This window comes from Mytilus galloprovincialis, chromosome 9, assembly GCF_965363235.1.
Source record: "Mytilus galloprovincialis chromosome 9, xbMytGall1.hap1.1, whole genome shotgun sequence".
Lineage (NCBI taxonomy): Eukaryota > Metazoa > Mollusca > Bivalvia > Mytilida > Mytilidae > Mytilus > Mytilus galloprovincialis.
Window position 1 is genome coordinate 32,541,364 of NC_134846.1, and position 15,554 is coordinate 32,556,917.

The 15,554-nt window shown below is 33.3% G+C and overlaps 1 protein-coding gene across 1 annotated transcript in view; it reads right to left on the reverse strand.

Moving 5' to 3' along the window:
• LOC143046533 (putative methyltransferase-like protein 24) overlaps nucleotides 1–15,554 on the reverse strand; it is a 41,890-nt gene that overhangs the window by 14,261 nt on the left and 12,075 nt on the right. The window contains exon 2 of the mRNA XM_076219688.1: nucleotides 2,486–2,614. Coding sequence (XP_076075803.1) covers nucleotides 2,486–2,614 — 129 coding nt within the window. The remainder of the gene's footprint in view (nucleotides 1–2,485; nucleotides 2,615–15,554) is intronic.

The window sequence follows — 15,554 nt, forward strand, 5'->3', positions numbered from 1 at the left end:
AGGGTGAATCATTTAGTTGACTGATTTGATCCACAAAACATGATGATTTACATATTTTAGCCTGCAATATAACATATAACAGACATAGAAAAATACACTTGCACGTACTCGCTAGCCATTATTATACCGTCAGCAGTCTTCGGATGTCATCTCGATTGTTAATAAGATGTCATCTAGACTAAAAAACACACGAAAGGATGTTAAATTATGTTGATTCTATGATACATTTTTTAATATTTGTTGATTTCAGTCTTTTTGTAATTTTGGTATACCTTCTAGTATGTTCTAAATCAATGATGAAAATTTGGGTCAAATTGATGATCCTGAATTTGACAGCTAGTTCCCTTTTAAGAAAAATTTGTGACAGTCATTTTATTACAAACTAATATCGTATGAAGAAAGGGTCTGTATTTTGCGCCTTAACCTTTTTAAAGGGGCTTTAGCTATCAAATTCAAGATCATCGATTTGCATAACTTCTCATATTTGATTCATAACATACTTAAACGTAAATTCAAATTGCAGAAAGACAAAGTGAAACATTTAGCAATGCATTGACTCGTGCGTAATTTAGACTAGACGCCGTCTTATTAATTTAAAACCGTCTATACAACTGAAGATTGCCGATAGTAATTTGACTCGATATAAACGTAAATTGAAATGGAAATAGATTGAGAAACACATTGTATTGTGTAATAGCGATTTTTGTACTTGTGTCTGAATTCATGTCAAAGATTTAGAAAATGCAAATCATCGTTTTACCTGGATAAGAACATTTATTGTGGGCCAAATCGGTCAAAGAAATGGTTTGTTGTGTTGACATTATTTTCTTAATATCTTAACAAGCGTAGGGCATGCGTAATCCATCTTCAGCTAAAGATCAAGTTGGTGTAATTAATTATAAATACGGGTTCAACTGTGGTCAAATTATTAACTTGCAAGTCGATAATACATTTGCAATATTTTCGATCTTATTTTGATTCATTTTACTCCCTGTTTACCTTGGATCGAAGGAGTGGATCTCACAACCATACAGTTGGGTGCAGACCAAGCATTACATAAAGTAAACGCAAGTTAACGCGGCGTGCACATATTTCGTTAGTTAACTTTAAATTTCGCGTTTACTAGTAAACGCCCGTTTACTTCATTTACGTTAACGCGGTCAAAATGGAAATTTCTAATGTCTACTCGAGTAAACGCGCGTTTACTCTGTGTCCGTTTAGTCGGTAGTAAACGGCCGTTTACTTCAGATTTCACAAGTTTAATTTTACGTGCACGTAAAAGTAAACGGGCGTTTACTACAGATTTCTAAATTGTATTTTTACGTGCACTTGAAAGTAAACGCGCGTTTACTTTTCGCGTTAACTAATTGTGTATATTATAAAATAAAACGTTCAGTTAGTAATTTAGCAACCTCTCTTGCGGATATTTCTCGGTCATTACGAATTGTTTCGTCAATAAATTCTAGATGTACTTCCTGTAACATTTTCTGTCTAGTGTTTACTTTAAAGTCAGTAACAGATCCACTCTGACGGAATCGTCGTAGAAATGCACTTATCCCCTGTCTAGAAACTTGAACATTATCCGATCGTATCAACTCATCTCTAACTTCAGTAATGTTTTTGCCAGATCTTCTTAAACTTAATATCCTCTCACGAATGTAAACTGAAAGTCTTGTAGGTTTTACAGTTCCAGGACGAATTTCCATTTTGTTCTTATATGCAATTATTAATTTTCAATAAATTAATTAATTAATTAAAGAGGTGTCATTTCATTAAATGCAATCGTCAATATGTTGATCGAAAATGGACAGATATATTAGGTCAGTGTATCCAGGATACGAGGACAATCTGCGTTAACGCGCGTTTACTACAAACAGTAAACGGGCGTTTACTTTATTATACAAAATTGAAAGACACGCCTTTTTCGCGTTAACGCGAAGTAAACGCCCGTTTACTCTTTACAAAATTAGAAGACGCGCGGTTTTTGCGTTAACGCGGAGGTAAACGCGAAAGTAAACGCCCGTTTACTATTTATGTCTACTAAAATTTCGGAGTTAACGCAGAGTTAACGCGGCGTTTACATGAAGTGCACGCGAGTAAACGCCGCGTTAACTTTTTAGGGCCGTTTACATGTAATGCTTGGTCTGCACCCAACTGTACGTGTCTGCCACGGAATCATCAAAACTGAAATCCCAGGATATTCTAAAAGAAATAGAATAAATGATCGAATATGTTGTATAAAATCTACGGTACAATTTAACATGTTCATGTCTTTACTACACTCTAATACGAGTGCACACGCTGAAGTGCCTCGCCTGCTTAACCATTATTGGTTTTATATTGATAGTCCAAATGATAAAGTTTTACTGCAAAAATAACAAATTTAAAATTATCAATGAGCATAATAATCAGGTCAGACACGGTCTTTTGTTAACTGATGCGTGACTTCGTGACATAAATGTTTTAAAAAAGTCTAATAACTTACCCAAATGAATAAACCAAACAAGGGTATGATGGCCTGTATTGTGTGTCATGACATACGTTCCATCCCCCGTCTGTAATATCACCTATTCGTAGTACTTCTTTACAATGTATCTGTGTTGATGTTAGATAGCTACAATGATAATTTAGAATAAAATGTCACACGATTAGCCGGTATGGTACGTGTGTATGTAAACATTTGTTGGTAGTCACTAAATATATATATATATATATTTGTCTGAAAATTGAACCTACCAGTATTAAAATTTGATTTTTATGCTGACAATTTTTTTCTTTTACCGGGATTTGAACTCACACATTTGAAACACTACAGCACCAATCTCACAACCTCATGCTCATCGCTCTAGACAACTCGACCACATCTACTATACACATTATACGTTTATTACAAATGTATAGAGAAAGGTTCCGAGTTACGATAGTCTTAGCTATATAAATGATAAAGTAAATTTATACATACGACTGAAGAATTTTACTTAACTTAGGACATTCTCAGTGAAATCCATGATTAAATGGTGTAGACATTATTATAGGGAGATAACTCTTTTAATCAGTGATGCTTTTTTATTAGTCACGTTTCATCAATATATTTTAAGCATTTACCTGAAATAGATTGGAAATAATCTTTGTAACCTAGAAGCTTAGAATATATTTCGGAAAATGGTTCACAAAAACCTACTGATAATTTAAAAGAGTTATTTCCCTTAACTTAGATCTACCTCCTTAAGTAATTGAAAAGATGTTTAATGCATACGGATTCAGCTTTATCTTCACTTGTACTTTTTTCATTTGTTTTTTATATATTAATTGTCATTAATCATTTACAAATGTTTGAGGCAATACAAGTTTAAACAAACAATAAACAACAAAATAATAGAAAGAAATAATATACGAAAGTTAATCCAATAGACAAAAAAAAAAAAAAAACAGTGATAAATTTAGAATACATGTATTACAATATTCAAAGTCCATGTTACAAAATAATAAATACCTCTGTCCTCAGTTCTAATGAAATGTTAATAAAGAAGCTTATAATACTATCATGTCTAAAGGAATTTGAGGTTTGATATATAAAATAATTTTTGATCATCAGGAAAAATATTAAATACAATGTTCATCATCTAATTGTATATCATTATATAAATTTTGTCTGATATTTCATTCACCTTGAATACAATGAAATTCATCTTTTATGTCTTCGAGGTTTTACACTATATTTGTTCGCGAGGAATTTAAAAGGGACCTTAAATTTTCAAGAAATATTTTGTCGAAAGTATGCGGGTTGCAAGAAATGATGAAATTAAGCTACCATTGTATACATTGATTGTAATGTTTCTCTTTTTATGGCTTGAAATTAACGAACATTTGAATAAAAACATGTATAAACGACAAAATAACGCCATTAAATACCCAATCATTATAAAATTGTAAAATATATCTATTGCATTTTTTTCTACAATCTTTAATCAGTGACCAAATAAAATTGTCACTCAATTTTATGATGAGTGTGTATTTTTACAATTTTATGATGATTGTGAATTTTTACAATTTTATGATGATAGTGTATTTTTACAATTTTATGATGATTGTGTATTTTCATGACGTAAATAAAGGACAGTACTTGATCTTTGCATGCAATTTAAGTACTACAAATTTCTACTAACACCGTTACATTTTCAACATTTGAAAGTTTGTCTATTTCAAATCTTTAAAGTCATGATTTTTAGAATATTGCGATCACTGTTGGCATTTTTTCTCTGTACCAAATCAAGTACATTGAAATACAGATACCTAAATACTACAATGATTTTAAGGTAAAGAAATAGTACTAAATGATTTAAATTTATAAGTAAATTTCCAGTTCTACGGATTTTTAGTACAGAAATAGTACCTATGCAAAAGTAGCAGTGTATTGAAAAATGTAGAAAAAAACCAAATTGTGTTATTAAAATATATAAAACTATACCGTTGATATAAAACATTAAGTTCCGTTCTGCTAAAGTGTCTAAGAGTTTTATCCTCAGGAATGACAACATGAGTATGATCTGTCTAATAGAAATATTAAAAAAAAATTTTAGGCAAGTGTGTTTGATCTCCTGACTGTCCAAATATAAGCTTTAAGATGGGTATTTGTTATTTCTGTCCAAGTTCTCAACATTTACATTATAAATTCATTTGCTCGGAATCAAACAAATGTGTGTGTGGGAATTAGACAACCTTCGAGTTAGATGCATTTCCGTCAAAAACTTTGGTTTTAGTGAACATCATTCGCGCGTTTAGGGACAACGTCACTTCCGTTCCCATGTTGAGCGAGTGGTTGGAAAACTATGAAGCTATATTGCACAGATTATTCGGCAAATTAAATTTTCCTTATTGACAATCAGCACTGCGGTCATTAGGGAATTGTGATTAAGTAACTACAGAACAAACATTCTTTCTAGTTTATGTTGCTCCCTGAGATGTCCCTCAGATTATTGGTGGGGGTTTGTGTTGCTCCCTGAAATCTCCTTCAGATTATTTGTCGTTGATAGCGTTCCTCGAGCTCCCTGCAATCACCCTCCGATTATTGGTCGGGGTTAGTGTTGCTCCCTGAGATCTCCCTCAAATTATTGGTGGTTGTTTGTGTTGTTCGCTGAAATCTTCCTCAGATTATTGGTGGGGATTTGTGTTGCTCCCTGAAATCTCCCTCAGATTATTCGTCGTTGATAGTGCTACTTTCTGTGATCTCCCTCAGATTACTGGTCGGGGTTAGTGTTGCTCCCTGAAATCTTCTTCAGATTATTGGTGGTTGTTTGTGTTGCTCCCTGAGATCTCCCTCAGATAATCGGTGGTTGTTTGTTTTTCTTCCTGAAATCTCCCTCAGATAATTGGTAGTTGTTTGTGTTGCTCCCTAAAATCTCCCTCAGATAATTGGTGGTTGTTTGTGTTGTTCCCTGAAATCATTCTCAGATAATTGGTTGTTCTTTGTTTTGCTTCCTGAAATCTCCCTGAGATAATTGGTGGTTGTTTGTGTTGCTCCCTAAAATCTCCCTCAGATAATTGGTGGTTGTTTGTGTTGTTCCCTGAAATCATCCTCAGATTATTGGTGGTAGTTTGTGTTGTTCCCTGAAATCTCCCTCAGATTATTGGTGGTTGTTTGTGTTGCTTTCCTAAATCTCCCTCAAATTATTGGTGGTTGTTAGTGTTGCTTTCTTAAATCTCCCTCAGATTATTGGTGTTTGTTAGTGTTGCTTTCTTAAATCTCCCTCAGATTATTGGTGGTAGTTTGTGTTTCTTTCTTAAATCTCCCTCAGATTATTGGTGGTAGTTTGTGTTGCTTTCTTAAATCTCCCTCAGATTATTGGTGGTTGTTAGTGTTGCTTTCTTAAATCTCCCTCAGATTATTGGTGGTTGTTAGTGTTGCTTTCTTAAATCTCCCTCAGATTATTGGTGGTAGTTTGTGTTTCTTTCTTAAATCTCCCTCAGATTATTGGTGGTTGTTAGTGTTGCTTTCTTAAATCTCCCTCAGATTATTAGTGGTTGTTAGTGTTGCTTTCTTAAATCTCCCTCAGATTATTGGTGGTTGTTAGTGTTGCTTTCTTAAATCTCCCTCAGATTATTGGTGGTTGTTAGTGTTGCTTTCTTAAATCTCCATCAGATTATTGGTGGTAGTTTGTGTTTCTTTCTTAAATCTCCCTCAGATTATTGGTGGTAGTTTGTGTTGCTTTCTTAAATCTCCCTCAGATTATTGGTGGTTGTTAGTGTTGCTTTCTTAAATATCCCTCAGATTATTGGTGGTTGTTAGTGTTGCTTTCTTAAATCTCCCTCAGATTATTGGTGGTTGTTAGTGTTGCTTTTTTAAATCCACCTCAGATTATTGGTGGTTGTTAGTGTTGCTTTCTTAAATCTCCCTCAGATTATTGGTGTTTGTTAGTGTTGCTTTCTTAAATCTCCCTCAGATTATTGGTGGTTGTTAGTGTTGCTTTCTTAAATCTCCCTCAGATTATTGGTGGTAGTTTGTGTTGCTTTCTTAAATCTCCCTCAAATTATTGGTGTTTGTTAGTATTGCTTTCTTAAATCTCCCTCAGATTATTGGTGGTTGTTAGTGTTGCTTTCTTAAATCTCCCTCAGATTATTGGTGGTTGTTAGTGTTGCTTTCTTAAATCTCCCTCAGATTATTGGTGGTTGTTAGTGTTGCTTTCTTAAATCTCCCTCAGATTATTGGTGGTTGTTAGTGTTGCTTTCTTAAATCTCCCTCAGATTATTGGTGGTTGTTTGTGTTGCTTTCTTAAATCTCCCTCAGATTATTGGTGGTTGTTAGTGTTGCTTTCTTAAATCTCCCTCAGATTATTGGTGGTTGTTAGTGTTGCTTTTTTAAATCCACCTCAGATTATTGGTGGTTGTTAGTGTTGCTTTCTTAAATCTCCCTGAGATTATTGGTGGTTGTTTGTGTTGCTTTCTTAAATCTTCCTCAGATTATTGGTGGTAGTTTATGTTGCTTTCTTAAATCTCCCTCAGACTATTGGTGGTTGTTAGTGTTGCTTTCTTAAATCTCCCTCAAATTATTGGTGGTTGTTAGTGTTGCTTTCTTAAATCTCCCTCAAATTATTGGTGGTTGTTTGTGTTGCTTCCTGAGATCTTCCTCAGATTATTGGGGGTAGTTTGTGTTGCTTTCTTAAATCTCCCTCAGATTATTGGTGGTTGTTAGTGTTGCTTTTTTAAATCTCCCTCAGATTATTGGTGGTTGTTAGTGTTGCTTTCTTAAATCTCCCTCAAATTATTGGTGGTTGTTTGTGTTGCTTCCTGAGATCTTCCTCAGATTATTGGTGGTAGTTTATTTTGCTTTCTTAAATCTCCCTCAGATTATTGGTGGTTGTTAGTGTTGTTCCCTGAAATCTCCCTCAGATTATTGGTGGTTGTTAGTGTTGCTTTCTTAAATCTCCCTCAGATTATTGGTGGTTGTTTGTGTTGCTTCCTGAGATCTTCCTCAGATTATTGGTGGTAGGTTGTGTTGCTTTCTTAAATCTCCCTCAGATTATTGGTGGTTGTTAGTGTTGCTTTCTTAAATCTCCCTCAGATTATTGGTGGTTGTTTGTGTTGCTTTCTTAAATCTCCCTCATATTATTAGTGGTTGTTAGTGTTGCTTTCTTAAATCTCCCTCAGATTATTGGTGGTTGTTAGTGTTGCTTTTTTAAATCTCCCTCAGATTATTGGTGGTTGTTAGTGTTGCTTTCTTAAATCTACCTCAAATTATTGGTGGTTGTTTGTGTTGCTTTCTTAAATCTCCCTCAGATTATTGGTGGTTGTGAGTGTTGCTTTCTTAAATCTCCCTCAGATTATTGGTGGTTGTTAGTGTTGCTTTTTTAAATCTCCCTCAGAATTTTGGTGGTTGTTAGTGTTGCTTTCTTAAATCTCCCTCAATTTATTGGTGGTTGTTAGTGTTGCTTTTTTAAATCTCCCTCAGAATTTTGGTGGTTGTTAGTGTTGCTTTCTTAAATCTCCCTCAATTTATTGGTGGTTGGTTGTGTTGCTTCCTGAGATCTTCCTCAGATTATTGGTGGTAGTTTGTGTTGCTTTCTTAAATCTCCCTCAGATTATTGGTGGTTGTTAGTGTTGCTTTCTTAAATCTCCCTCAGATTATTGGTGGTAGTTTGTGTTGCTTTCTTAAATCTCCCTCAGATTATTGGTGGTTGTTAGTATTGCTTTCTTAAATCTCCCTCAGATTATTGGTGGTTGTTAGTGTTGCTTTCTTAAATCTCCCTCAGATTATTGGTGGTAGTTTGTGTTGCTTTCTTAAATCTCCCTCAGATTATTGGTGTTTGTTAGTATTGCTTTCTTAAATCTCCCTCAGATTATTGGTGGTTGTTAGTGTTGCTTTCTTAAATCTCCCTCAGATTATTGGTGGTTGTTAGTGTTGCTTTCTTAAATCTCCCTCAGATTATTGGTGGTTGTTAGTGTTGCTTTCTTAAATCTCCCTCAGATTATTGGTGGTTGTTAGTGTTGCTTTCTTAAATCTCCCTCAGATTATTGGTGGTAGTTAGTGTTGCTTTCTTAAATCTCCCTCAGATTATTGGTGGTTGTTAGTGTTGCTTTCTTAAATCTCCCTCAGATTATTGGTGGTAGTTTGTGTTTCTTTCTTAAATCTCCCTCAGATTATTGGTGGTTGTTAGTGTTGCTTTCTTAAATCTCCCTCAGATTATTGGTGGTAGTTTGTGTTTCTTTCTTAAATCTCCCTCAGATTATTGGTGTTTGTTAGTGTTGCTTTCTTAAGGCAATCTCCGGCGCAGAGTTCATATCCGTTCCATACATGCTCCGCAATACTGCACTTAATATGACCTCTGCCATACATTGTCCGACCCCATGAGGAAATTTCCTCATGGCCGACAAGCATTCGGTATTCTCTGCAAAGTCCCTTGCGTGATACACAACCTAGCGAGGACTGTCGAAATTTTTTATGCGGAAGGTTCGGAGTAATCAGGTAAAGTGGCGATGGCGGAAATTATGAGAATCATCTTATCGCTTCATCTCCTTCAACTAGGATTGTCGCCAAATTGAAGATTTAAAATTACTTTCACGAAACGTGCATATGATGCAAACACAAAATTTCAATCCTGGTAACTATGAGGAGTATATTTGAAGCGAAAAAAGAAGAAATTCTATGAATTTTGCCGACAGGCTACATGTACGGCAAATTATCTTGAGTCTTTCAAGCTTTTTATCACTCGGTTAGCACTTTTGATCCTGGTCCTTGATGGTAGTTGTCCACTTAGCAGCTCTGTAATCCACAGGGGTTTGTTACAATTTGCCGGGTTCATATTTACATAAGAAACCCCCAAAAATCACACTTCATTTTACATGTCATAGAGTGATACTGATAGACATAGAAGCATAGGCGGATCCAGGGGGCTTGCCCTCCCTTTTCTTGAGAAAAAAATAGGTTGATTATATAGGGAATCGCTGAAGCATGACTGGAGTGGGCTCCCGTTAGGTCAGTCAGATACCGCCCCCCCCCCCCCCCCTTTTATGAAAAGTTCTCGATCCACCACTGAGGAGACTAATTATCCAGTTGGAACAAAGTACATGTAAGTGAAAGTCTTATTGAAATAATGATTTGAAACAAAGTTGCAAAGGAGGTTCCACCCTTGTAATTTTTTTCGGTTTTTAAATTGTATAGATAAAAGTAAACAAACAAGCCCAGCAAATTGTAACAAAACCCCTCCCTGTGTTCCAAAGTTTTTGCATAAAGAACAAATTAAGAAATTAAGAAGATCTAAGGTTGGGAAATCTGGAATAAAGTGCTAGATATTACTACAAGGCCACACTTAAAAATATTTTGGTTTACCCAAACCCTACATTCAAAGGTTGAGACAGTGGGTAGGTAGGTAGTCATTTCCTTTTTTTTCCAACAAAAAGAAATTGAAGTATCAGATGTTTATTAATCTTCCTGCCTATCTAATTAAAAAAACAATCTTCCTCAAATCAGGACAATAAAAGATTTTGATTAGGCAGCTATTTTATGGGTAGGTATGATTAGGGCAAGCAAACATATTCTTTTTTTATGGCCCAATGTATCCATCCCATTAGGAATCCATTAAACTTCCATTAAAAAAAGGTAAATGGCAAATATTAACAAACCTCTGTGATACATGTATAACAGCATAACCCTTTGTCAGAGGGAAAGCCTCTCCTAGCTTGGTGGGGTTGTTCCTATCCTAATAAAAGTTCTTGCTACCAAATGAGAAAAGTATATTGCTTTGCTTTTATGAAGCCTATTCTTGTACAAGCATTCTACAGTACATAGACACCTGTATGAAATAATTCTTTTAAATTCTGAATCTTGCAGTATAACACATGACAATGTTTTTATTACTCTACTTTTATTCTTGCATTTTGACCCCTTCTCTCTAGTATCATATATTCTTGACTTTTACTGCACATTAACCAATATCTATTATTAATATACATGATTGGGGACTGGGTTTTAAGCTAACAGATACCTTGGTAGCTGTTACACCCAAATTATGTCCTGATACTCTTGGCATTATCAATACTTGATATTGGAGTTGTGTGCATTAAACCAGTGATGAATGTATGTACTGTTAATCAATTGCTATTATTTCAAGTTGAAAAAATTCTGGACCCAATTATCACTGCTAAAAAAATATTGTCTCACTGGCAACAAACACATCTCATATTTTTTATTCAGTAAGCCAACAAAACCTGGAAGCTATATTGAGCTTGAATTTTTAATCTTGTAATACATGCCATATTGAATTCAGAATAAATTGAAAAACCATTGTGAGCACATTTACATACCCCACATCCCCACATTGTCACTGGACAAACAAAATCTCAACAGATTCCTAAGTTTAGTCATAACTTTACATAAGTCAACTGATAACAATTTTCCTCTTTAAGCATGTTAAGTACTAGAAAAAAAATTGAATTTTCATAGAATTTGCAATGAAAAACTGTTGCAGAAGTAAATTGAGGCCAATAAGTTCAAAGGGGAATTACTTCTAGAAAAAGAATTGAATCACAATTTCCTGTTGATATGCACATCTATAAAATTTCATCAAGTTCTGTTGTGTGTTTTCAGAGGATTTGTGATGACAAGTTGTTGAAGACCAGGACTGACAGACAGACAGACAAATGCATGGGTCAAAAACATTATCCCCTCTCTGCAAGTTCATTGTGTGGGTCATGAAATAATTGTCATTGTAAGAGGTAATAATACTGAAGTTTCTTATGCATCAATACAACCATTTTACCAAGCACAGACATGATGTACATGTACAAATGTATCCAGTTTAAGATGCATTTAACCCATTGCATCTTTTTTTGCAAGACAACTGTTATTACTGTTTTCTTTTTGTTGATGGCAGATCTTTATTTGTAACTGAAGTCTTTAATTTAGAATTTTGTGTTTTTGAATGCTGTCCAATGGACTCATACCCAATATTTCCTTGAATTCATATGCTTAAATCTAGGGGAAAAAGTTAAATCAGTTTTATCTGAACATAACTGAAGTTATGAGTAGTATAAAGCAAAAGGCTTTTTTTGAAGTTTTAAAAATGTTAACAATGTGAAGGACATTTATATTTCATACTTCTTGGCTAAAACTGATAAAATGTATTCTGTATTTCTATTTTAATTGTTAACAACAATATGTTCATGATAGATTGAAGAAGACATACAAAATTTCAAAACAACAATTAATAAAATTCATTGTAATTAATACATGTATTAAATGCACACAAATTTTCATGTGCAATTAGAATCACTCCAATTCACTCATTGAAACATAAATAATTTTTTTTTATGAGTTCTTAAGTCTTGTTTGTAAGTTCTTTTAAAGTGAGAGTCTATTCCATTTGTATGTATAATCTATGCAGGCTTGTAATGCTTCTCATGTTTCTAGATAAACCTCCTGTGATCAGGTTAACATAATTGTGATCTGAAAATATAATAATTTTTTTTTTTATCTTTGTAATTTCTGGTTTTTATGAAGTTAGGGATATACATGGTATGCCATTGTTTTTCAATCCAGCCGTTTAAATGTCAACACTTTATTCAATATCTCAAAGGAGTAGGGGCATAAAAGACCCTTATTTGACTCACATTAATATAACTTCAAATTTTAAAGGCATCTTAATCCTAAACATTTAAAAAATTGTCCAAACTAGACTAAGGAGCTAAAATAATAAAGAAGTATAACTTTAACCAGATGCTCAGCAAGGCACAGCTTTATAAGACCCCAGAGGTCGAATCCTGAACAGTTGGGCAAGTATTGACACAACATTCAAGCTTGATATAGCTCTGAATTTGGATTGTGAATAAATAGTTGACACAAAATAGGTTTCTGACACAGAATGAATGTGGTCTAAAATTGAATTGGAAATTTACCTGTTATTGTCCAATATCCAAAATCAAAATACATTTTTAGATTTAGCATATCAAATAACCCCAAGAATTCAATTTTTGAAGAAATCTAATTAAGTTCCATTTTAATACTTTTAGACCTCAATGTCAACAAAGGAGTAGGTCCGGTAAGGACCGATTTTGGCCTCAAATTTCAGATTCATCTGACAAAAGATTTTGACCACTTTTTAAACACTTAAGTGTCTATTTCATTTGATTCAATTAATCTATGTGAAAAATTTTAACTAATTTAGTCATTAAAAACGTTCCGATTCAAGCTTAAATATGACAAATCTACCAAATATGCCGAAAAATGTCACTTTTCAGATGTTTTTTGTCAAAAATGAAAGTGGCCGCATCCGTGTTCATCCTCAACCTTTATATATGTTATCTATTATCATCAAATACAACTTACATTTCAATATTTAGGATGAACACGAATGCGGCCACTTTCGTTTTACATGGAAACCGTCTAAAATTTAACTAAAATGCTAGAATTATGAAGATTTCAGTAATTTATCATGACTTATTGGTGCTAGTACCCGATATATGTGCATTGTTTTGTCAAAACAGCCCATATTTATGTAGCAGAAGCATTCTACTGTCCATTAAATAACTAAAAGTTTACATTTTAACAATTTTGTAAAACTGCTATATTTTGGGGCCAAAAAGGAGTCTTACTGGACCTACTCCTTTGATAACTGGTCCCAAATATCAAAAATCTAAATACATATGGTTAGATTCAGCATATCAAATATATATCCATATATTCAATTTTTGTTTAATTTTGGACCTCGATTTAGACCAGTTTGAAAACTGGGCCCATAATCGAAAATCTAAGTACATGTTTAAGTTCGGCATATCAAAGAACCCCAAGAAATCGTTTTTTGTTAAAATCAAACTAAGTTTAATTTTGGACCCTTTGGACCTTAATGTATACCAGTTTGAAAACTAGGCCCATAATCGAAAATCTAAGTACATGTTTGAGTTCGGCATTTCAAAGAACCCCAAGAATTCAATTTTTGTTGAAATCAAACAAAGTTTAATTTTGGACCCCAATTTGGACCAACTTGAAAACTGGGCCAATAATCAAAAATCTAAGTACATGTTTAGATTCAGCATATCAAATAACCCCTATATTTCAATTTTTAATGAAAGTTTAATTTTGGACCCTTTTTGTCCCTTATTCCTAAACTGTTGGGACCAAAACCCCCAAAAATCAATCCCAACCTTCCTTTTGGGGTCATGAACCTTGTGTTTAAATTTCATAGATTTCTATTTACTTATACTAAGGTAATTGTGTGAAAACCAAGAAAAATGCTTATTTATGCCCCTTTTTGGCCCCTAATTCCTAATCTTTGAGACCCAAACCCCCAAAATCAATCCCAACCTTCCTTTTGTGGTCATGAACCTTGTGTTTAAATTTTATAGATTTCTATTTACTTATACTCAAGTGATTGAGCGAAAACCAAAATCAACTACTTACAAAATGTAGTTGAGCCCCTTTTTGGCCTTTTTTTTCAAAACCATTTGGGACCAAAACCCCAAAAACCAATCTCAACCTTCCTTTTGAGGTCAAGAAACTTATGTTTAAATTTCATAAATTTCTATTCACTTATACTGAAGTTATTGTGCAAAAACAAATGAAAATGCTTATTTAAGCCCCTTTTTGGCCCTAATTCCTAAACCATTGGGACCAAAATCAATCTCAAGCTTGCTGTCCATAGTATGCATATGAACTACATGTACGGACCTGAGGAGTAACAAAAACTTAAATTTTAGAAAATTAGGAACAGTCTTTAAAATCAGGTTAAGAACCAATAAATATGCACCATATTGTATTTCAATTTCAGTTTCTGCAGTTAAAAGTCTTCCCTGTTGACTATAAGATGGCAATATAACTCATAATTGTAAAAAAATGTGTTGAAACAACAATTGGGATCCGAATCAAAAAGTTAAAGTTGTAATATTTGAAGAAAAAAAAAAAGACAGATTTTAGATATTTTGATTAAAATGCATTATGTAAGAGTGCATCAGATAATTCATTTTAGCCAAAAATACAATAAGATATATAAAAAAAATCAACACCTACTGAAAATATCAATGCATCAATATATAAACAAGTAATATCTTTTCTTTAATGTAAGATGTAGGTTTACTGTTTCGTCCCTGCCAAGGGTACTCATCAGGTGGCAAATTATGGCTACCACTACAGTAATTGTTTATTGAAAACAAATAAGTTACAGCCTTTTTAGAAAATTTGTTAACCAAACTGTAAGTTTATATGACTTTGCAGTGTCTGTGCATTTATATTTATGCTACACATATGGTACATGATTTTGTTTTTCTATCATATGCATTTTGTTTAAAAATCTACAAATAAGTCTGTGCTACTATCTCATTCAGATGGAGAGTAACTTTTACAGGATAAAAATATGTCCAGTTTGGTATATTTTTCTGTTAGTTTAAACACCAACACCAATATGTAGAAAATAATAGTGAATTCAACACTATAAGAGGTGAATAGCAAAATGTGAAAGCATTCTTTAATATCAATCTGATCAATTTTACAGGTATTATATTTTATTTTCTATTTTTTTTTTTGCATACATCCAATTAAATGAATTGTGCTTCTTTCTTTTTTTTGAAATAAAAAACAAAAGTCTGTATGAAAATATACAAGTTATTTTCCAATTATTATTAAAGAAGCTATTATCCTAAAAATCATTGCTATTTTGTAAAATGATAAAAAAAAAATGCTTTCATAAGCTTAACTAGCTTACATTTGTTCGTCTGCAGTTGGATTCGAACCAACATACAACAAGTGTATTTCCCTTATTTACAGACTTATATATAATGAACTTTGTTATTATAGAGCATAAATTTTATCTTCAAGCAAAAAAAAAAAGCGAGAAGCAACATAGGGCCAAATGAGTAAATTGAAGCAAAAACAAAAGATAAAGCAATTAGTGAGTTGCAAAGTAACAAATGGGGGCTTGTGCTTGATCAGCTGTTTGTATAGTTGTATAGTAATCCCAAGTATAAATGAATACTATAATATGCTAGAAATACGGAACCATCTCAATTTCATACTTGGTTTCCTGCAAAAGAATAAAGCAAAATTAAATATTTTTATGGTGTATTTATCTTCA